This window comes from Spinacia oleracea, chromosome 1 (assembly GCF_020520425.1).
Source record: "Spinacia oleracea cultivar Varoflay chromosome 1, BTI_SOV_V1, whole genome shotgun sequence".
Lineage (NCBI taxonomy): Eukaryota > Viridiplantae > Streptophyta > Magnoliopsida > Caryophyllales > Amaranthaceae > Spinacia > Spinacia oleracea.
In genome coordinates this window covers 109996070-110020475 of record NC_079487.1, presented here as the reverse complement: position 1 = coordinate 110020475, position 24406 = coordinate 109996070, and the positions used below count along the sequence as shown (strand labels likewise).

The following is a 24406-nucleotide window of genomic DNA, read 5'->3' as shown; positions in this document are numbered from 1 at the left end:
AGGGAATGAGGTCCCAAATGGTGGGAAAAAAAGGATATGAGCCCTAAATGGTGGAGGTTGTCTACATCGCTGGTAACCAGCGAAATAAGGACCCCATACCCACTTTAAAAAATAAAAATTTTGGAAACATGGCCCACCTTCAAATAAATGTGTAAAAGTGTTGTGAACTTGTTATATACTGTCATTTCTAATATAAATATTGTCATTGTTGTATATATACTGTCATTGTTGTATTAAAATACTGTCACAATCACCCAAAAAAAGGAAATTATGTACGGAGTATACAACTGTAATGAAATATAAAAAGTAAAGAGACCATTTAAATGAATGGATAAAAGTGTTGCATATTAAATGAATGGGTAAAAGTATGTATACAAGTGTTATATAAGTTTTGTCATCGTTTGCATAAATACTGTCATTGTTGTATTAAAATACTGTCATTATTGTACTAATTACTGTCATTGTTGCTCATATGTAGTACTTTGTTTGACTTTTCAACTCATGAGATGAAATTACCATTTTACCCCGGGTATGGAATAATTGTGCCGCTGGTTACCAGCAATGTAGCCTCCCTCCTAAATGGTGATACTAGTAGAAAAACCTCAAGTGCTTTGAGCCAAATGCTTGGATTTTAGAGAAACCCCAAACACTTGATTGAACCTAAAAAAAACTACGAAGTATTAAGTACGGAGTAAAAGCTTGGGGGTTTTTAATTCACCCAAATACAAGAATACAAATTTTACAAGTGATTGGGGTAGATAGTAAACCCCAAGCACTTAACCTATCTTTTCACTGAGGGTTTCTAAATCTCAAGTGACTTGTGTCCAAATACAATCATCTTGAGTACCAACACATAATATGTCAGTACCAAAATGTAAAATTGCTTAGAAATACCACCAATATAAGTCATATGTGTTATTATTGGTATTCACATAATTTGTATTGGTACTAACAAATTCTGTATTGGTACTCCAAATTCTGTATTGGTACTCACTTGTGTCCATATTAGACACAAGTGACTTGTGACAAAAACTTCCTCTCTTTTCCCCTCAAAAAAAAAAAAAAACTTCCTCTCTTTTCACTACATCACCTAGGTTTATTACCTACATCACCTTCTCACCTGCGTTTCTTCCCCAAACACCACCCACCCCAAAAGAACCACCGTGTCGTGGCTGCCATATCCCTCCCCACTCGCGTTCCTCCCCCTGCGTGACTGAAGCAGTCTCCTACTGCCGGAAGCCCCCGTGTTTCTCTGACTCGCCCACTTCTGGAAGACGCCCTACAACCGCCTCATCTCCTCTCCTCTACTGCGCACTGCCGCCGTCTCTGGCTCTCCTCCCACCGGCCACCGCTAGGTTATTTCTGCAATTATGTTATTTTGTTCTGTTTATTTGTTCTGTAAATTTTATTATTTTCCATTTTGTTTCCTCACCATTTTTGTTAATTTTGTTCTGTGAATTTGATAATCATCCCTCAAAAGTATCAATTAGTGAATTAACCACCAGTTAATTTTGTTAACCACCGTTGATTTTACTAAAAAGTTTGCAATTTTGGTTTCTTTTTTTCTTGTTTGGCCTGTGACTGATTTGAAGGGTTGTGCACAGTTATTCTAGGATAACTATCTTGCTTATCATAACTGCTTTATGATGTTGTTTGCAAGTAGAAACTGTTGGAGAATTAAATTGTGTGCTTGGTTTCCAGTGAATTCAAAATGCCTCTAGTTATTCTAGGCCTGTCAATGTTGATTGAAATAATAAAAACAAGTAGGAGGATAAAGCTACTGTCAGATCGGAGAGCATACAAAGAAATAAGATTTCTTGCTTGTAATTTATGGATACTTTTGGAAATTAGAGGAATAAATAGGCAACTAAATTGCCTTTGATGCTTACTGTGTCGCTTGTCTTTTGTGTCTGAACCGGCATCTTAGTGTATTAGAAGATTTAAACCTGTCTACAAGCTGCTTTGAATAGCCTATATATTCATTTAAAAACAAAAAATATTCTGATAATTAGGATTCTTGTCATTCTAAACAAAATAAGGCGTCAGACTGTCAGATTAATCTATAGGTGACCATTTTTGGTGTACTCTTTGTGCCTCTTCCGCGTTGCCACAAAGCAGACTTATATGTGATGCCCAATGAATAACATAGAGGGTTTGAACTTTAAAGGGGAGGCACCAAGGCTGCAGTAGCGCTGCAGGCAGAGTAGTATATTAAATATGCATGTTGTATGCTGCAATTTAATTCATATTCTAAAACAAAATGGCAAGACCAAATCAAATTCTAGACTTAATCTTAAAGTTTTGGGATGGCATTATGGAAGTGCATAATCTCCGGCATAGCTCATTGAGGCGGGGTACTTTCTAAAGTAATAGGTAAGGTACTTTAAGCCATGTTTGGTTCAACTTACTATATTTTGTTTAACTGTTTTATTCTAGCTTATCAGAATTTTTATCCAAAATTATTTGCACTTATCTAAATTTATTTTGTCTGAATTAAGTAGAACAAGTTCCCGAAAAAAAAAATATGTTAAATAATGTGCTAATATTTATGATTGATTTTGTAGCGATACGATTCAACTTGGAGCTAGTGAGGAGTGCATCGATCGAAATTAGTAGCCCCCGTTGATATTGGTATGTATTTCTAACATTTCATTCTTTCTCTTTCTATTTAGTCTAGGTACAATATTTGAATATACGTGGTATTGTTAGTTATTTGATGGAAATGATCTAGTTAAGCTGTTATATATAATAGAAATTAATGCATCATCATCATATATGCCTAGATATCTGTTCAAGACTAACTTATTAAGAGTAAGTCTTGAATAGTCCTATAAACCATTATAGTCAAAATGTGTCCTATAACGATCAAACGATCCTTAAATGTGCATAACTTGACCAAGGTAGATGAAAATGAGTCTTAGCAACCTAATACTAAGTATATTAATGTAAAGGGATTGGAATACCTATTTAATTTCATTAGTTGAGAGTTGGGAGCGAAAACAACTATTATAGTCAAAATATGTCTTATAACTATCAAACGAGCCTTAAATGTGCATAACTTGACCAAAGTAGATAAACATGAGTCTTAAAAACCTAATACTAAGTATATTAAACATGTAAAGGGTTTAGAATACCTATTTAGCTTCATTAGTTGAGAATTGGGAGCAAAAACGACCATTTAAATCAAAATATGACATATAACGATAAAGAGAGTCTTAAATTGCATAAGTTGACAAAAGTAGATGGGAATGAGTCTTAGAAACCTAATACTAGGTATATTAAACGTGTAAAGAGTTTAAAATACCAATTTAGCTTCATTAGTTGATAGTTGGGAGGGAAAACAACCATTATAGTCAAAATATGTCATGTAACGATAAACCGAGCCTTAAATGTGCATAAGTTGACCAAAGTAGATGATAATGAGTCTTATAAACCTACTTCTAAGTAAATTAAACATGTAAAGAGTTTAGAATACCTATTTAGCTTCATTAGCTGAGAGTTGGGAGCGAAAACAACTTTTAGTGTCAAAATATGTCATTTAATGATCAAACGATCCTTAAATGTGCAAAACTCAACCAAAGTAGATGATAATGAGTCTTATAAACCTAATACTAAGTAGATTAAACAAGTCAAGGGATTAGAATACCTATTTAGGTCCATTTGTTAAGAGTTGGAAGCGAAAACGACCATTTAAGTCAAGATATGTCCCTATAACGATCTAACTAGCCTTAAAATTGCATAACTTAACAAAGTAGATGAGATCGAGTCTTAACAACCTAATACTAAGTATATTAAACATGTAAATGGATTAGAATACGTATTTAGCTTCATTAGTTGATAGTTGGGAGCGAAAACAACCATTATCTTAAAAATATGTCATAAAACGATAAAACGAGCCTTAAATGTGCATACGGTGACCAAAGTAGATGATAATGAGTCTTATCAAACTAATACTAAGTATATTAAACATGTAGAGGGTTTATAATACCTATTTAGCTCTATAAGTTGAGAGTTGGGAGCGAAAACAACTATTATAGTCAAAATATGTCCTATAACGATCAAACTAACCTTAAATGTGCATAACTTGACCAAAGTAGCTGAGAATGATTCTTAGATACATAAAGAATAAGTTTATTAAACATATACAGGGTTTAAAATACCTATTTAGCTTCATGAGTTGAGAGTTGGGAGCGAAAACAACTATTATAGTCAAAATATGTTCTATAACGATCAAACAAGCCTTAAATGTGCATAACTTGACCACATTAGATGAGAATGAGTCTCAAAATCCTAATACTAAGTATATTAAACATGTAAAGAGATTAGAATACCTATTTAGGTTCATTAGCTAAGAGTTGGAAGCGAAAACGGCCATTTAAGTCAAAATATGACATATAACGATCAAACGAGCCTTAAATGTGCATAAGTTGACCAAAGTAGCTGAGAATGACTCTTAGAAATATAAAAACAAGTGTATTAAACATGTAGAGGGTTTATAATACCTATGTATCTTCATTAGTTGATAGTTGGGAGCGAAAACAACCATTATAGTCAAAACATGTCATATAATGATAAAACGAGCCTTAAATGTGCAAAAATTGACCAAAGTAGATGAAAATGAGTCTTATCAACCTAATAATAAGTATATTAAACATGTAAAGGGTTTAGAATACCTTACTAGCTTCATTTGTTGAGAGTTGGGAGCGAAAACAACTATTGTAGTCAAAATATGTCATATAAGGATCTTTAAATGTGTATAAATTGATCACATTAGATGAGAATGAGTCTTAGCAACCTAATAATAATTATATTAAACATGTTAAGGGATTATAATACCTATTTAGGTTCATTAGTTAAGAGTTGGAAGCGAAAACGACCATTTAAGTCAAAATATGACATATAATGATCAAATGAGCCTTAAATGTGCATAAGTTGACCAAAGTAGCTGAGAATAAGTCTTAGAAACATAAACATAAGTGTACTAAACATGTTTAGGGTTTATAATACCTATTTAGGTTCATTAGTTGAGAGTTGGGAGCGAAAATAACTATTATAGTCAAAATATGTCTTATAATGATCAAACGAGCCTTAAATTTAGATGAGAATGGGTCTTAGAAACATAATAATAAGTATATTAAACATTTAAAGGGATTAGAATACCTATTTAGTTTCAATAGTTGAGAGTTGGGAGCAAAAACGACCATCTAAATCAAAATATGACATATAACGACCAAACAAGCCTTAAATTGCATACGTTAACTAAACTAGATGTTAATTAGTCTTAGAAACCTAATACTAGGTATATTATACGTGTAAAAAGTTTAAAATACTTATTTAACTTCATTAGTTGAGAGTTGGGAGCGAAAACCGCCATTTTAGTTAAAATATGACATATAACGATCAAACGAGCCTTAAATTGCATAAGTTGACCAAAGTAGATGATAACGAGTCTTAGAAACCTAATACTGGGTATATTAAACATGTAGAGAGTTTAAAGTACCTATTTAGCTTCATTAGTTGAGAGTTGGGAGCGAAAACAACCATTATAGTCAAAATATGTCATATAACGATAAAACGAGCCTTAAATGTGCATAACTTGAACAAAGTAGATGAGAATAAGTCTTAGAAACCTAATACTAAGTATATTAAACATGTAAAGGTATTAAAATAACTATTTAGGTTCATTAGTTGAGAGTTGGGAGCGAAAACAATTATTATAGTCAAAATATGTCCTGTAACTATCTAACGAGCCTTAAATGTGCATAACTTGACCAAAGTAGATGAGAATGAGTCTTAAAAACATAAAAATAAGTGTGTAAACTTTTAGAGTGTTTAGAATACCTATTTAGGTTCATTGGTTAAAAAAAATGCATTTGGAATTACATTGATTATATAAATGCAATTGGAATTTCATATATAAAAGCAAGTTGCATATTTGCATCTATTTAGTTTGTCTACAAAGTGTAATTGGAAATTTGGAACTAAACAGTAAGTTAGTAAATAGAGGTTCTTCCGGTCTTCCCCTTCCCTTCAATCTCATCCTAAACGTTTAATCTAACAACAACCAACAAATTAACAAGAAACCTATTTCAAGTTCAATTCTACCACTCTACAAGGAATTAAGTGGTGACTAAGTAAGGAACCCTAACTATCATTCTGAATTTTTGAGAAACTAACTATTTTAAGTTTAATTTAAGAAGGAATTAAGTACCTGCGAGGCTGCGATGGAGTTAGAGATGTTGAGTCGTCCGAATGGGTGAGTGACCGGCGGTGGTGGGTCACTCGGCACTCCGACAATGGTTGGTAGTTAGGCGGCGGCGAAGGGAGAGAACGGAGGTTTGATTTGTTTAGGTTTCTGACTGCAATTCATGGGTTTGAAATTGCAATTGCAATTGAATAAATAAAAACCATAATTAATCTCATAAATAAAGGAATAAAGCCAAGCTCTTCAACAAATCAGTAAAAACCCAAATTAAAAATACTTGATAAAATGAGAAAATTCAGTAAAAAATATAATTACATTGACAAAAAGGATTAACTGTGGAAATGGAATGAAGCGTGAATCGCCAAATTGTTACACCTACCTTAGATTTCTGTTGCATGTTCAGTCTATTGATCCCAAAGATGGAAATATGGGTGATTAGATATTAATTTATCAAAAGACAGCGGCACTGTCTGCGGCAATGGCGACGCCCAGTGACGCGGCGCCGGTGAGAGGCAGATGAGCGACGTCAGAAAGGAAGTACAGGGGACTGAAGTACGGGGAGGAAAGTTGAGCAATTTTGTTTTAATTTTTTTATTTTGAAATCCTAAACCCAATAACTTTTTATTTCGTATCTCCTTCACTGCTCATTCATTTAAAATTCAATTTTTTATTAAACTTAATATTTATTCATTTAATTTCAAATTTTATTAATTTTAATCTCAAACTTTATTCATTTAATTAACTTTTTTCATTTCTTGTTTTATTTCCAACTTTTATTTATTTATTTCTCTTATCGATGTAATTACGACAATTATCATGGTAATTATTTGCAATATTCACAAAACACATTTATTGATTTTCAGTTCCCGTTGATTTGTATTTCATATGATGATCATATGAGTTATATTTAATTGATTCCAATTGAGCTCCATTTGTTTTGACGTAAACACTTTCTCGGGAAATGATATTCTCATTTTTCTCTGTTTGTTCAGTTAAGGGTGGCAAATAATTTTTCTAAAGAGTTAAGCTAATATACGGGGTCCAGCCTTTTGAGATTTTTGATAATCGTTACTGATTGTAAAATTTGTCATGTTCAAATTGTAATCACCCCAACTCAATTGTGCAGAAGTGGCTGCCGCCGCTTAAGCCGACAATTTACCTTCACTACTTTGGTGACTCCGACCGTTTCTTCTTTTCTCTCTCATCATTCTTGCTTCACAAAGATGGACTCCATGGTTTTCACTTCATCTTATGTAACTAAATCATGCTTTCTAAAGGTTAGTATGATTCTTGTTCATTTTTTTGTGGGTCTGTTTGTATTGTTAAAATTTTCAAAAATTGAGTAAATTTTAATAGCTTTTGGAAAAGAATGGCAGAGCAAAGCAAAGGGTGGAAATGTCAAATTTTATGTTCGTAGCTCAATTGCTTCAGCCCCAATGAACTTGCAATTTTCCGAGAAGAATAATGTGCAGAAAAGTGTACGAATTGGTGTTCTTGGTGCTAGTGGTTATACTGGTTCAGAGGTATAGTTTCTTCATGAAATTTATGTTTAATTGCCTTGCCTCATTTATTGCAAAAATTTGTGAGTATTTTGTAAAAAAATATATGCTTGATTGATTCAATGGCAAAAGGAATTTCGCTAGTGTAAAGTTTGACAGTGCATACATTTTATTGTAAATTATGAAATCTATGTTATTTGTGAATCTCTAAAATGATAAAGGAGCATTAATGGGTACTTGTTATGTTAATTGGACTTGTCACAGCCATCTTGTGTTTGCATGACTTCGGCTGAAAATAAAGTGTCCAATTGTTATAACAACTTCTGATTTGATTGTCGAGTATGTAACATTGTAACTCGAGTACTTGAGGTGAATTGAAGAGTCGGAAACAACATAGGGTACTTGTTTAATAAGTTATCTTTTTTATGCATTATGTTTTATGGTTACTTTGCATTAAGATTGAAATACCTCTTATGTTTTTAGGTGCTTGGTGAAGCTTTTTTTAATTTTTTTTTATTGATGTTGAGATTAATTTTCTCTTTGATTTAATGTTTTCCGCTTTCTGTTCTTCCTTCTTTTAGATTGTTCGTCTGCTCGCCAATCACCCATATTTTGGTATTGCTTTGATGACTGCGGATCGAAAGGCTGGGCAATCAATTGCTTCAGTATTCCCACATCTGGTCACCCAAGTATGACATAACTGTACTTTTGTTTCTCTCTTGCAAGTTTGTGCTTTTGCTTTAGTTTTTAATGAACCTGCCAATGAAGATGGATATCTTCTTGTTTGCAGAACTTGCCGAATTTGGTTGCTGTCAACGATGCTGACTTTTCAAATGTTGATGCCGTGTTTTGTTGTTTGCCCCATGGTACAACCCAGGTATTTCTCTACCTTACATGTTAAGCTTTGCATAATACCATCCTACATGTGGAATGAAGTCAATCGGTGTTACACAAAAGCTATAGGCGTCCCTATGAAGGCATCTCTTTTCTCTCAGTTATATTTGCTAATCATGCAACAACTGTAGACAATTGAATTATCAAGTTTGCGTTTCATAATATTTTTCTTTAGTGTGACATTATAAACATGTAACATCCCCATTCTTTTTGTTCAGGATATAATTAAAGCTCTTCCTGGCTCGCTAAAAGTTGTTGATCTTTCCGCGGTATGTGTCCAATGCAGCTTACTAAGACTTGATTTTATCTAGTTTCCATGATAAAAAATTTATTTATTTATTTTAACGTGAGAATTTAACTGCTTGAAATTAATATGAATGGTTGTGCAGGACTTCCGACTGCGAGATATTGCTGAGTATGAGGAATGGTATGGTCAGCCTCATAGAGCACCAGAATTACAGGTAAGTCAATTATGGTGTCTATGGAAGATTTTTTTGTACCATATTTTTAGTCATTATCATGTCCTGGTCAATCTATGATGTTTTGCGGTATGATAATCAAGTCATAAGAAATTGTCTTAGTAAATAAATGTTGTGTACTATGGAGTCCGAGACACAAACAATTTTTTTTGACTTCGATTGTAGAACTTCTTATGACATCTCCACAGTTACCTGGTTCGTGGTTCATTTTGGTACGGGGTACGGGTTCGGGTTTGCGGTTCGCAGGTAGCTGATTTTAGGTTCGCGAGAGAAGTATGATTTTTTTTAGTTACATTTTAAAGTACGAAGTATAATATGCGATAAAAATAATAATACTATTAAAGTTGATAAGGAAAATTCATTGGGGCTAATTACACAATCCTTAGCAAAGTCACATGAAAACTGAAAAGGTAGAAGTTAATTGGCCAAAAGAAACTTAATAAAATAATGGGACACCACACCCATGACCCATGTGCAATGCACAACAATAGTAAAGACAAAAGGGATAATAATAAGACAAAAAGTATTATAATAAAACAAAGAGTGTAAAACAAAGTAAAAAATAAAAACAAAAAGTACAATCCATCATCTCCATTCTTCATCATCGACATCTAGAGTTCCAGTCTCTCCCATGGTGCTTAGATTCAGCAAGAAGAAAGAACAACAAAAAACAACAATTGACTATCGCAATCAACGCGTATATCCTTCTCAAACAAAAGCCCCAATATATTTTATTTTCTATCGCCTTCCCGGACCTTCAATCGTTAAAACTAGGGTTTTGGTTTGGTTCGTGAAAAATTGCGAATTGGATCGCTGGCAAACCGCGAATTGTTACAGGCGAACCGGTTCGCGGTTTGCGGGGGTTAGGGGCGAACCAGGTAACACTGGTGCTAACACATCTAGTGTATGAATTCCCCTTCTGGAAGCAATGGCATGAAAAAGCCTGAATATGTTAGTAATGATAGAACTTTGTTAGTCATGCATTCTATCATGTACTTTTTATTGTTTCACATGCAAGATGTCTTCAGTATCCCAAGAATTTGGTTTAAAATTTGAAGCCATTTTTCTCTCCGCTTTCCTTTAAAATTTGTTGGTTTTCTTGCTCCTAGAAAGAAGCCGTATATGGTTTAACGGAAATATTAAGGCAAGAGATTCAGAATGCTCGGCTAGTTGCCAACCCTGGTTGTTACCCAACAACGATTCAACTGCCTCTTGTTCCCTTGTTAAAGGTAAGTTTTTTCTATTTCTTCCCTTGTCAAGGTTAGTTTTTTCTATTTCTTCCCTTGTCAAGGTTAGTTTTTCCTATTTCTGCTTCAAATGATTTACTTTTACCTTTTCAAGAAATTGGCTCCTGTATATATTTGTAGATTGTAAGTGAGATTTAAGTAATAAGGGACTTTGAGTTGTAATTTTGTGTAACATCACTTATTTATTTCAGCTTCAGGCTAGTAATTTAAATGTCGAAGATTGACATGTTTTGAAATAGTATGCAGCATGTTTGCATCTAGGTGGGGCATATGGTTCAAAGGTTAGATTTTAAGAATTTACAAATTATCATTGTAATACACTAATACGTAATGCTTCAAACATGTTATGTGAGAGATTCATGTTTTTTCTGACATTAATTTCAGTGAAGGTTATTTGGAGTTTTTTCTGGATCCCCCCTCCCAGGATAGTTAAGTGGTGAAAGTGAATAGTTGAGACGACTGTGCAGACACTCTATCCATTTTTGGAACTCTTAGGAGATGGAAACTGAATAAATTTTATATTCACATCCCCTAAATTCAAGGAGCTATGGGTGAGGTTTTGGTCAATTCGTGGACTATGGGCAATCGTGCACCAAAAGAACATGTGTGCATAGGAAAAAGAACATATTATTACACTTTTTTGTTTTTAAAAAATAATATATTATTTCACTTTTCACGTAAGTCAATGTTCTTTTAGCCATGTACTTGTGTTCTTAAGGTGCACCATGGTCCACCATATAAATTACGGGTTTTGGTAGATGAAGATCGAAGAAGAGATTATTAGAATTGTCTATTAGTCTACCCGACTTAGTCTCCAAAGCAAGAGCAAGGAGGCCTATTGAGTATTAACCCATCTTTATTTTGGACACTATCATTTCAATCAGTTCCATTTTCTGATTGAACCTCGAGGGCAGTGGAATCGATGTCCTTCTGAACCTTCAAATCATGTATTTACTTGTTTCACCTTTTTGTTTTGCAGGCTAATCTTATAGAGTACAGTAACATAATTATTGACGCAAAATCTGGTGTGAGTGGGGCAGGTTTGTCTAATGCATGGAATCAACTTTTGTACTTCGGTACTTCCACATTATTTCTAGCAGATGTAGCACCAATTTCTTTATGAGTGGTTCATGTTGTAGGACGTGGTGCAAAGGAGTCTAATCTATATACCGAAGTAGCTGAAGGAATTCATGCGTATGGCGTTACAAGACATCGTCACGGTCAGTAATTCAAGACTATCACATTTTAGTTCTATATTAAGTGTGAGATATCCTAAAACGTTTTTGTTGGAGAGACGATTTTTTTTTTTTTACATCCTTCTTTTAAACTAACTATAATCTAGGTCTTCGGATGATGAATCTTTCGGTTTCACTGTTATCCAACTGTTTTGCTATGAGTTAAACTTAGACATCAAATATGGCAAAATTAAATAAGAAGAAGATGTTTTGATTTATAAACCGAAATGTAATGATATTCATGCTTTCGAGAGGCTTGATTCTTTCCAAAGTGAACTCTTAAAAGCTCAATACAACACTTATCAATATTCAACCGTAGGATCGTTTCTAATCTAACCACCGAGATTTATTGTACTGTCAATGGCATTTTCGGATCTCGAAAGTTGCGAAAATTGGAACATACTTTAATAAATATAGAACATGCTTGAATACATTTTAGAACATGCTTGAATAAATTTAGAACATGCTTGAATAAATTTAGAACATGTTTGAATGGATTTAGAACATGGTTAAATAAATTTAGAACATGGTTGAATACATTTAGAAAATACTTAGTAATTTTAGAGCATACTTAATTAATTTAGAACATGAGCTTGAAAATTTATTCAAAATAATTTATTCAAGCTCATGTTCTAAATTTATTCAACCATGTTCTAAATTTATTCAACCATGTTCTAAATCCATTCAAACATGTTCTAAATTTATTCAAGCAGGTTCTCATGTTCTAAATTCAGAACATGGTTGAATAAATTTAGAACATTGTTGAATAAATTTATTGAAATTTTTGAATAAATTTAGAACATGGTTGAACAAATTTAGAACGTCGTTGAATAAATTTATAACATGCTTGAATAAATTTAGAACATGAGCTTGAAAATTTAGAACATGTATATATGTATATGGGTTGACTAGGTTCTCATGTTGAATAATTTGAGAACATGGTTAAGCAAATTTAAAACATACTTAACATGCTTGAATTAATTTAGAACATGAGCTTGAAAATTTAGAACATGTATATATATGTATATGTGTTGATTAGGTTCTCATGTTCTAAAAAAAAAAGGTTCTCATGTTCCAAATTTTTGTGATTATGTTCAAAATTTAAAGTGCTCTCGTATAAGTAGGTGTTCTCCCATATATAGAGGAAGGTTCGTGTGAGAAGCATTGGTGATCGTCCGATTAACTTAATCTAACGGACAACATTAGTCCCGTGCTATTAACTTCAACACGGTAATTTTAAAGCATAAGATCCCACGTGACCTGCAGTTCTTGTTTCAGTTTTCTGTCTCCCTCTATCTTCCCTCTGTTTTCCTTGTGAGTTGTGCACTCTAAAATGGTGAGCCTGACGTACTGCTCAAACATGGCGTTTGCGGTCCACCTATCTCTTTCCCTTCTCCCCTCATCTTCCACTTTTTTTCTTTGTAATGTATCTACAATGCAAACTTCATTGTATCTATAATGAATTGCCAATGTATCTATATTGAATCTTCAATGTACTTGAGCTTCACTCCAACGAGAATTACACTGTGAATATCTAAATAATAAATATCTAAATAATAAAACAGTACCCGGTATTTCTATTTCAATTGAAGAAAAAAAACCTTTCTTTTTGTTTGGTGGAAAAATTATCATAAATCTGAAATTACTACCTTGATCTATAAAATAATGGAGAATCTTAAATTCAGCTTTAATGGATAACTTCTTTGTTGGAAGATAATTACACAATCAATTATAATCAATCACGATTATATGCATAATTTATCAAATACCACCATGAAAGAAGGAAGCAGGACCTTGAGGACGAATCTTCATCTTCATCCTCGTGTTTTCTGGGTTTTCTTCTCCGTTATACTTTCTAACTGTCCCTAGATTAACTTCTAGGGATTGCATATAAGATACTGTATTCCCTAAATTGCACTTCTTGATTAGTGGAGCATTGATGTTTATGAAAGCTTAATTTTATTGGGTTTTGGGATTTTGATTTTCTTTCGGTAAGGGTGTATGAAGATTGAGTTGTATATTTGTTGTTTCCCCCATTTTTTAAAAGAAAAATAGTGATGTATTTGCTATGTATCGTTGATGTATGCAATGCACTTACAATGTATTTGTACCTTATTTTCAATGTATTTGTACTTCTCACGCTTCTCACGGTAAGAGTACTTCTCACCGGATCCTAACCCTATATATATATATATATATATATATATATATATATATATATATATACATATATATATACTTCGTATATAACCCTTCTTCCCTAACCAACTCCCTAACTTACTCCCGAAGCTACCCATAACTAACCTATAAGATACTCTCCAAAAAACCCCTCTCCCTAATATTAATTCATAGCATTTTTTCTTTTTATTATTTTCCTTTACTATAACTATATTGTCTCGTAAAAAATAATAGATTACAGTTCTGTTTGTTTATGCAGTTCTTTATACCATTTTCTTGTAACTACCTAAAACTCTGAAAGTTTGTTTAGGATTTATGATGTATTTTTTTTTAATAAATAAATAGTTTTATTACGCCGTTAAGCTGTGTGTACTTATTTTCAGTTCCTGAAATAGAACAAGGGCTGTCAGATGTCGCGGGGTCAAAAGTAACTGTCAGCTTCACTCCACACTTGATGCCGATGGTAGTGGTTGCTTCAGTGTTGTAATATTCTAAAATCAAACTTTCTTGCATGGAAATGTAAGCTTTGCTTGTCTACAGAGTCGGGGTATGCAATCAACCATATACGTTCAGATGGCTTCAGGGGTGACAGTTGATGATCTCTATGAACAGTTAAAGGCGTTCTCTGAGGTACTCCTAGACATTAATCTGATATAATTAAAATGCTTTTCAACTATTCACTTAACTTTCATTTTCAGATCTTCAATACTTGATGATTCTCCTCCTTTTCTGCCCTTCTGTTTATTTGTATGTGCTGTTTGTTACTTTTTTTTTTGGTCTGCTTATCGTAAATATTTTATTTTCTTGCAGAATGAAGAGTTTGTTTTTTTGTTGGAGAAAGGCGTTGTTCCACACACCCGAAATGTCCGTGGATCTAACTATTGTTATATGAATGTCTTTCCTGACAGAATATCAGGGAGAGCAATTATCATATCAGTTGTAAGTTTCCACACTAGAAATTGTTTAGTTGTTTCCTTCTTTGCAAAAATAGATTCCTATTGGTTTATTTGAAGTTATTTTATGGGAATATTTAGTTCATTTTTCACGTAGTACTCAGGTAAATTCTTTTCCTTAAAATCTTCCAAAAGTGAGATTTTGATATTGGCAAAATCATTATTATCTTGTCTCTATGCTGTAAACTTCCTTGCATCTCCTCCAATAGTGTGTAAATTTTCTAAACTTGTCCTGCAGATTGATAATCTTGTAAAGGGAGCATCAGGTCAAGCTGTACAAAATCTCAACTTAATGATGGGATACCCGGAGAATACAGGGCTACTCTATCAGCCTCTCTTTCCTTAAGGGTATTACTCCTGTTCAGTGTTACCTAATTCTCTAATCACCCCACGAACCGCGAACCAAATAAACGAATTATTACCTGAAAATGGTACAATTTTGGTCTAATTTAGCAAATTAGGTAGCGAATTGCGTACCCGTACCCAGTCTCATACTAGCGAATCAGGTAACAGTGCTCCTGTTACATATGGTGTCTTAAATCTCAATATCCAGCATGTCACATAGTCCACATGCACTAGACAAACTGGTTGAGTTCTGATAGAATTATGTTTGAGCATATTTCTCGCTCAGATAGTTGCTTGTATTTTTAGGTAAGCCTAATGTCATTTCATCATTTGCATCAAAGCTTTCAAACTCATTTGATTTTCATCTAATGTCGACAATAAACGAAGCATTGAGCAACGACTTGGTATGGTAGCTGAGAACTTGTAAACATACTGATTAATCATTTAATGTGGCAGCCTAGCAGGTACACTGTCAATCGGCCATGGATTGCGAATTGTGCTGATATTAATTATTCAGTGATGGTGATGATCTCTTGTACCATGCAACAAAATCCATCTATTCTCTCATCCGTAAAAGCTTTGTTTACTTTCTGTATCGTGTAGTTTTGAGACACACTGTATCCTGTTTAAGATGAGGTTGCCGTTTATCTTTTGGCTGCTATACTGCACTCCCCCAAAACGGACTATGGATTATGTTACACTGCACAATTTCTATATGAAGTTAAGCACATTTGTTTTGGTGCGAATTTATATTGATGTTGTGAAATGTATCAGGTAGAGAGGAGGATTCTTTGCCCAAATATCAAATTGTTTGGGCCTTTTTCTATTCTCATTCGGAATTTGATATTTCTACATGAGCACGAGATTAAGGTATAAGACAACCACCCATATAGCCAAATCATTCCTTGGCATAAAAAATGTTACAGGAAGAGGCAACCTCTTCCTGTAATGTTGATGATCCAGAGTTTCATGGTGTAACTTAAGTGATTAATCTTAAGGAAACAGGAAGATAAAAAATGGAAAGTTGTTTATATCATTTCATAAGTTTGTACAAATGTGATGTTAGAGTATTTATAAGCTAATCAAGCTGTTTACAATCAGAGTATGGAAAATTGTTTATTTAATTTCTTAAATTTGTACAAATTTGATCTTAGAGTATTTATAAGGTAATCAAGTTGTTTACAATCAAAGGATCCAAAGGATAGCAAAACAGAATTGTAAAATTCAGTTACAAGTTTCTAACATGTTTGCTAAAAGTAACAAACTAAGTCAATGATGACTTATGTTGACTGTTCTATATTGACTCTTAACATGCCAGCCCCCATACAAAGGACTAGTCTCAAGTCTCTGCAAATAATCAAGGGATAGGGAAAGCTAGAAATCTAGTTTCAAAATGCTTCTGCCATTTTCTTAACTGGCTTCATGATTGTCATTTTCATGGAACCAGTTACTGGACATGAGCCTTGTTTCCAGTATAACCTCAGGTTGGAATATGTGTAGCAAATGGTAAAGTTCCATGGAACATTTTTAGTTGTGAGACATTAAATACATTATGTATTTGACTGTGGCTAGGTAGTTTAAGTTTGTAAGCCACCTTGCCAATTTTAGCTTATATCTTTTTTTTTGATAATTGTAGCTTTATTGTATTAATAATGCAGGGTGCAAATTATACAAAAAGCCAGAAGGCCATTACATGGTTGAGGCAGTTATAACCAAGCTAAAAATTCATCATGTCTAGTGAGGCCTTGCTTCGCCATGGCATCTGCAATCATATTTGAGGCTCTACCCTTGTGAACGATGGTGATTTCTAGCCCTCTTAGTCGCATGTTTCTGATGAAATTTATGTGAAAATTCAGGTTCCATGGTCCTCCATATTCAGCATTGCACCATGATACGGCATTAGCTGAGTCAGATTCAATGATTGTATGTGAGTTTTTTGATGCGGGGGCTTGCTAGGGTGATTGAGATGGCCCTGTGAATTGCCAATACTTCTGCACTATTGATCTCCATGACTGGAATGGGCAAAGAAAATAAGCAAATGAAGTTGCCGTTGTGGTCACGAAGTACTCCACCAATTGCAGACCTTGAGGAGTTTTGCATAGCTGAGGCATCTACATTCCATTTAAGGCAGTTTTGAAGAGGAGCAATCCATGATGCTCGTGAAACTGGAATAACTCGTGTGATTTTATTGCAGAGTTGTCCACCCCATAAGAGACAAGAAGGGTTTCTTTGAACATCAGTTGGGGAGTAAGGGAACTGATCTTTCCAACCTGTGATCCACCATCCTAGGCGAAGAAGCACCATCTCATGAAGGTGGGAGATGGAGTTTGCGGCATTATTGAAGATGCGGGAGTTCCTTTCCTTCCATATTGTCCATGTAATGATGAAGAAGGCTGCCAGCCATACTTTTTTGAAGAAGGGACTATTATGGGGGGTACTCCATTGATCAAAAGCTTCCCTAATGTGGAGGGGGAGGGACCATTTGAGGTTCCATATGTCGAGCCAAAGTGTCCATAGCTGGTTGGAGAATTGGCAGTGGAGTAGGAGGTGATTGTGGTCTTCGATGTCTGAATTGCATAGGACACAAATACTTTCTGAGGGTGGTATTATTCCCATTCTTACCAGTTTACTCTTGGTGTTGATTTTACCAAGCAATGTTGTCCATACGAAGAGTTCAATTCGGTGTGGGACTAGGCCGCGTCATAGTCCTTTGATTGCATCACAGTGAGGTGTGGTAGATGATTTAGCTAGCTGAAGCGCAAAGGATTTAGTCGAAAAACGACCATTTTTGTCATGAACCCATACAAGTGAGTCCTTGCGAGCAAATGAGGGGCAGGCACGCTGTAGAAGGAGTAGCAACTCTTTCTTTTCCTCTTCGTCTCTAATGCGTAGCACACGGGTCCATGAGAAAGACCAGACCCATTTTAGTCCGTCCCAGTGAGAATATGATGCAATTGAACCATTTGGTTCGACCGCCAGGAGGAATAGGCTGCGAAATTTCCTTTTGAGGGGTATGTTTTCAATCCATACATCGTGCCAAAAGAGGGTGGAGGAGCCATCCCCAATGTTTACTCGGACACCATTCATCATTATTTGTTTCGCCGTGGAGTGCCGGAGAAGGGATGCACAAATGAATTTCCATGGGCCTCCTGATTTCGGGATTGAGAGATCTCTCAAGGTGAGATTTTGAGGGTATTTGTACTTTTCCTGAATCAAATTCCTCCATAAAGATGATGGGCTTTTGAAGTAATTCCAAACCCATTTGAATAACAGAGATAAGTTTCTATGCAGTAAACTACCAATATTTAGGCCTCCCATGTTTTTGGGGAGTTCTAAAATACTCCAGGCCACCAATGCAATTGTGTTTTTGTCCATGTTGCCACTCCACAGAAATTTTCTTTGCAGTTTTATCATATTATCAATGACTGTCTTCGGGACCGGGAAGATAGACATATAATATAGGGGGAGGCTTATATCTGAAAGAGATCAAAGTATTTTGGAGTCAGTTTCTGGTTACTCATAGACTGATCTGAGGTCTGTCTATAGGGTTAAATTGAGAAGAACCCAATCACCAATACTGAAACTCCTATCAGATATGTGCTTGTCCCCTTGAGTCTTCATCCTTGCTTGTGCTCTTGGTAAATGAAACTTAATGAGTGTAAGCGTACTTTCTCTCCTCACAAGGCTTCTGTCCACAACTTCAATGGTGGATTCACCAGTTAGGGTAGATGCAGTGGTGGTGGTTGATTATACACCACTTCATAAGGGCGAGCTGAATGGATGAGTGCAAGTGGGTGTTATACCGCCATTGAGAGGCAACCCCATACACCACTCTTTAGGTTTCTCTCCCCAAATGCATCTAAGATAAGTCTCTTTAAGCATCTATAGACCACATGAGTTTGACCATATGTCTATGGATGGTAAACAGAAGGCTAGGGATGTCAATGGCGCGGGAGTGGATGCGGATGTAGGTCCGTCCATCCCATCCCCACCTAAAATCTTCATCCCCGTTCCCGCCCCACCACCCATGGCGGGTACAAAATTCATCCCCATCCCAGCCTCAACAGGTATAAACTAAAATCCATCCATGTCCCACTACCCACCTGGGTATCCATCCCCATCTCACCCCCGTGCCATACCTGCGCCAATACCCTCCTAATTTTTCTTATTCAACAAACATTTTCCATATATACGGAGTAATGAAAAATTAACGTTAAAAAAACACCTTATGACCTACTCCCTCCGTCCCGGAATACTTGACCTGTTTTCCTTATCGGGCCGTCCCTTAATACTTGACCTGTTTCTAAAAATGTAAATATTCTAACAATATTATATTATTTCTCACTCTACCCCTATTAACCCACCTACCCCCTACTCCATACAAAAAATAATTAAAAATTCAACCCCTACTCTCCCCCAACCCCACCTCTTAACCCACCTCCCACTAACTACATTAAAATAATACCCCACTATCAACTACTACCTATTAAATTAAATAAGTCAATTCAAGTCCCTTAAACTCTGTGCCGGTCAAACCGGGTCGAGTATTCCGGGACGGAGGAAGTAAACTAACATATATAATCGAGAAAAAAGTACTTCCCGTAACAATCCAAACAAAAAAACTTGAAACCCTCACCTAAATTCATATTATCACCTACATACAAATAAATTAATACTCGCCTCATCACCCATGAAGAGTATGAAGCGGGTGAGTGGGGATGGAGCGGAGCGGATGGGGATGGGGCGGGTGGGGCAGGCGGGGATAGGGCGGGTTCAACATAAAATCCACACTCTCCCCATCACCCATGACGGGTACGACTTTTATACCCATCCATTTCCCATCACCCGCCAAACCTATGCCCATCCCCGCCTATTTGTGGCGGATACGGGGCGGGTCTCCCCCCACGAAACCCGCCCCACTGACATCCCTACAGAAGGCAATATGAACTTAGTTCCATGTAGAGAGAAAAGTCCTTTCCAGAATTGACTTGGGAAGAGAGCATCTGTGTCGTTGTTACTGGAGTTAGAGTTTCTCAAGAGGAGAGTTATTACTGGAGTCAGTATTATGGAGATTTTGAGATGAGAAATTATTTTTTATGGAAATCTTGTTATTGAGATTATTTTAAGAATATTGGTTTATATTTATTTTGGGAATATTATATTATATTTATGGAATATTATTAAGGATTATTTTATTTGTGGGCCCATAACCCACAGGTCCCAGGATTATTTTATGCATGGTTCCGCTGCTAATGATCAGTAAAGTACGGTATATCGCCGGTAATTAAGGAGCTTCTTGTATTTAAAGTGATCCACGTATCTACTCCAATTAATGATACTATTGTTGCGTACCATTATGGACGAAGATCCGGCTAAGATATAAACTTCTTCAGGAATGAAAAAAAACCGATCGACTTTCATTTGTTATTTTGGTCCAAATTCTTTGACTCCTCGATATTCAATCAAATCCTCTTTCTTAACGATTGAATGCATCGAAAAGTCGGGGCGTTACAATACAACTCCATACAAAATCAAATAATCAAATAATTAAAAAATAAATCTAAAATAAAATTCAATCCAAAATCAAACACTAATCTAAAATAAAATTATGTCTATAATCAAATACTAATCCAATATTAGAGCGTCACGTAGGAAATCTAATGATTTCGGCCAATGAAAAGTAAGATTTCTAAATTGAGTGCACCTAAATAATTAGGTGCCATGTAGATATTTTAATTAACTAATTACTAATATATACAACTCCATCCAAAATCAAACACTCTAATAATTAAAAAAATTATTTAAAATGAAATGAAATTCAATTTAAAACCAAACACTAACCTAATCTAAAAATATTGCATTTATAATAGGAGTTTTATATTAACCTAACAATTTAATAGAATCCGTGAATCGCACGGGCTAAAATGTAGTTATTTAAAAATTAGAGCTTTTTAACGTAAATGAAAAATTATTAGATCAAGTAAATAAAATTAGGTAGTAATTCAATCGTATAAATAGGCCCGGCCATCATGTAATTTTATCCCCGGAGACGGCCATGGATTCTAGCTAACTGGTTGTGTATAACAAAACCAATTAAAGCTACGGAACTCCGTACGTACGACTCGATGACACTACATGTTACGTTGCGTTATAAATATTTCAATCCGTGGATTATGGACCGTGGTACACATAGAGCATGGTGCACCAAAAGAATATATGTGCATAAGTAAAAGAGCAAAATAATATAGTCCTTCCAAATATTGTTGCTAACTTAAGTCTGTTGTTTCTAAGCGAAATCAATTGAGGTTGGCATGAGTGGTTAATGGTCTCTTGCTCCTTAACTAAGGAGGTCTCGACGGTGAAAGAAAAAAAAGAAAAAAAAAAAAAAGCGAAACCAAAAAGCGATATATAGCATTAATATCATAAATTTTATTTATTATCTATATATCATAAATTTTATTTATTAATCATGCTTACATCTATGATCGACTAAACAAACGAAAAATAACGAATGCAACAAGTCTGCAATCAATCTTATTATTTATTAGGAATTAAAAAACTATGTAATTAAATCTAATTATTATATTATACTTAAAACGGCATGTGTTTAATAAGATCAACAGCATTAGTAGCAAGTTCAGCAAGTGGTTCCATAGCCTCTTGAGCTCTTCTAATCTCTTTCCCAGTAGCACTCGAAGTCTCAAGATGACCCACGCAAGTATTCAGAGCGTTAAGCACAGAAGTTACGCTGTTGGCCATGCTTTGTCTCTTCAACACCTTCACAGCCTTTCCTCCGCCACCCAAGTGGGTCATCAACTCATATGCATCCAACAAGTGTGTGACCGAGGCAGCAATTGTAGTACCACAACGATGAAGAGACTTCACTTCGTTAGTCCATTCTTCTGGGTGTTCAGATAGGTTTACGAAACTACTTGACACAGATTGGACCTTAGCTATGGTGGCCTGGATGGCCACACGGGTGGCACTTTTGGGGTTGCCGTTGATGTCTGCGGCGTTGGGGAGGAGGGTATCCAAGCAAAGGGTGTCGTAAGTGGCGTCGTTGCAAGTCTTTTGGATGTAAGCGGTGGCGGCCGGAGAGTCTGCTGCTAAGGTAAGGGGAGAGATTGAGAGGAACAAAAGTATTGTCGCGGCTAACAGACTGAATAATTGACGAGCCATTGTTTTTGTTTGTTTTCTCAACGCAAACAGAATTGTTTTGGTGGGAATAATTGGTTGCATGAACCCATATATATATAATATAGTTTCTGATGGGGTATGGATTTTAGAGGAATTGGAATTCTAAAGTTACTCAATAACTTAATACATAAGTTGAATATTGCACGTTGTGTACGAGCTGAACTCTTTTTATCGGGAGTTTTGATTACAGATTGATTTGTCCGAGTTGTTGAAACAAAGGAAAATTCAATTAAAAGATTTAATTACACTTGAATTATTGTTTGCTTGCGATTAAGGGGAGAGGTTTAGAGACACAAAACCTCTATGTACCTACAATGTGTAAACAGCGCATAATTATACTTCTATGAAAATTAATTACTTTATACTTATACTAGCTTTAAGCTTGTTTTTTTTATGTGAATGAGCCACACGGACAATATAAATTACAAATGGGGTGGGGGATTCGAACCTGAGACCTATTGTACACAGACCCCCAGTCTTAACCACTAGGCCAAAACATCATTGGTATACTAGATTTAAGCTTGTGCACTGCACAGGTTAATTTATAACTAGATTTAAAACCCGTGCGATACACGGATTAAATTCATTTTTTTTATGAGATTGTTTTTCAACTTTAAGCAATAATTAGAATAATGATTGTTTTTATAATCATTGACAATGAGTATGACAGCGCCGCAGTGCGAGTCTACAATGACGACTACCGTTCATTATATAAGCCAATGGCTGTATAAAAGTTCAAAGATTATCCATATACGGAGTATATATTAAAGTTGAAAAACAAACCATCTTAAACTCAATCGGTGAAACCTCTACTTTCTTCCTAATAATCTCATTTCTCAAACGATCCTTTCTCGTATGCCCACACATCCAACGTAACATGCGCATCTTCGCCACATTCATCTTGTGTACGTGACAATGTTTTAATGCCCAGCATTCCGTGCCGTATACCAAAGCCAGTCGAATTGCCGTGCGGTAAAATTTTCCCTTCAATCTTTGGGGCATACATGAATCACATAGGAACCCGTGGCACCTTTCCACTTCAACCAACCTGCTTTGATTATATGGGTCACATCGCCATCCAATTCTCCATCCTTTGGATAATAGATTCTAAATAACGGAACATTTCAGATCCTTGGACAGTTTTCACATCTAAGGTAATCGCCCCTGTCTCTCTATCTTGGACTCTACTAAACTTACACTCCATATATTCCGTCTTGTTTCTACTCAGCCTAAAACCTCGAGATTCCAAAGTTTGTCTCCATAACTCAAACTTATTTTCAACTCCTTTTTTTGTTTCATCCATCAACACAATATCATCTGCAACCATCATGCACTAGGGTATACCATCTTGGATTGACCTCGTCAATTCGTCCATGACTATAGCAAAAAGAAACGGGCTAAGTGCGGAACCTTGATGCACTCTAATCGTAATGGGGAATTCTTCAGTCTTACCAACACTAGTTCTCACACTCGTACTAACTCCTTCATACATGTCCTTGATGATATCAATATACTTTCTCGGAATTCTTTTCCTACTTAATTCCCACCAAAGAATTTCCCTTGGTACCTTATCATACGCCTTCTCCAAATCAATGAAAACCATATGTAAATTCTTCTTCTTATCCCCATAATTCTGCATTAGTTGCCTTATAAGATGAATGACCTCCATAATCGATCTCCCAGGCATAAATCCAAACCGATTCTCCAAAAATTTCAAAGTTTATATGCATGACGATAAACTTACAGTGTTTTATCACTTAAATAGTTATACTAGCTCTATGCGGCTATTGTTTTTTTTTTCAAAGTAAATTTTCCATATGTGGTTGATTACTCTATGCGTCACGTATTGCTATGTGACATTTATTTTTTAACTCAAATAAATCTCAAATCTGAAACATTATCTTTTTATTTTTTTTAATAAAACTGAAATATTAGTTATATTTGATGACGTGGAAATTTTATGTGGGCATTCGAAGTCTCTTAAAAAAATTCCCTTTATATATCTATCTCTATTATATAAGTGAAAAGGTGATGTTATTTTAGTAAATTCATTTTTGGTGTCCGTCTTGGATTATTAAAATAATCTACACACTTATAGAATAGGGAATTTTTTTTTGGTGTTAGTACCCGGTTTACCCTTAGACCATGTGCATCCTTGACCTTCGGTCAAATGA

General features: G+C 35.2%; 3 protein-coding genes across 4 annotated transcripts; 1 reads left to right on the top strand and 2 right to left on the bottom strand.

The window, feature by feature from the left end:
* Positions 1-1072: 1072 nt before the first annotated feature.
* On the top strand, positions 1073-15785 carry LOC110781885 (probable N-acetyl-gamma-glutamyl-phosphate reductase, chloroplastic). Of its 2 annotated transcripts, XM_021985939.2 has the most exons (17): positions 1073-1355; positions 2322-2373; positions 2565-2631; positions 7332-7482; positions 7582-7728; positions 8286-8393; positions 8495-8581; positions 8817-8867; positions 8988-9059; positions 10187-10306; positions 11304-11364; positions 11464-11544; positions 14121-14200; positions 14278-14367; positions 14548-14676; positions 14929-15038; positions 15492-15785. In XM_021985939.2, the coding sequence occupies exons 4-16, from the start codon at positions 7429-7431 to the stop codon at positions 15034-15036; spliced, it is 1188 nt and encodes a 395-aa protein (XP_021841631.1). In that variant the 5' UTR covers positions 1073-1355; positions 2322-2373; positions 2565-2631; positions 7332-7428; the 3' UTR covers positions 15037-15038; positions 15492-15785. The 2 variants fall into 2 exon arrangements, with proteins under 2 accessions (XP_021841631.1, XP_021841630.1); XM_021985938.2 differs by lacking the exon at positions 2322-2373.
* A 1164-nt stretch (positions 15786-16949) lies between these two features.
* On the bottom strand, positions 16950-17651 carry LOC130465608 (uncharacterized). The gene has a single exon (XM_056834439.1). It carries the CDS (start codon positions 17649-17651, stop codon positions 16950-16952), a length of 702 nt encoding a protein of 233 aa, XP_056690417.1.
* Positions 17652-21626: 3975 nt separating this feature from the next.
* On the bottom strand, positions 21627-22214 carry LOC110781815 (pectinesterase inhibitor 11-like). The gene has a single exon (XM_021985865.2). It carries the CDS (start codon positions 22212-22214, stop codon positions 21627-21629), a length of 588 nt encoding a protein of 195 aa, XP_021841557.1.
* Between the last annotated feature and the right edge of the window lie 2192 nt (positions 22215-24406).

What these genes read in the sequence shown, in the direction of transcription:
- LOC110781885 (XM_021985938.2), top strand. Translation starts at nt 7,429, where the DNA reads ATGGACTCCATGGTTTTCACTTCATCTTATGTAACTAAATCATGCTTT. An exon ending in TCCCACATCTGGTCACCCAA is followed by an intron (nt 8,394 to 8,494) that starts GTATGACATAAC and finishes TCTTGTTTGCAG; the next exon opens with AACTTGCCGAATTTGGTTGC. An exon ending in ATAGAGCACCAGAATTACAG is followed by an intron (nt 9,060 to 10,186) that starts GTAAGTCAATTA and finishes TCTTGCTCCTAG; the next exon opens with AAAGAAGCCGTATATGGTTT.
- LOC130465608 (XM_056834439.1), bottom strand. Translation starts at nt 17,651, where the DNA reads ATGGGAATAATACCACCCTCAGAAAGTATTTGTGTCCTATGCAATTCA.
- LOC110781815 (XM_021985865.2), bottom strand. Translation starts at nt 22,214, where the DNA reads ATGGCTCGTCAATTATTCAGTCTGTTAGCCGCGACAATACTTTTGTTC.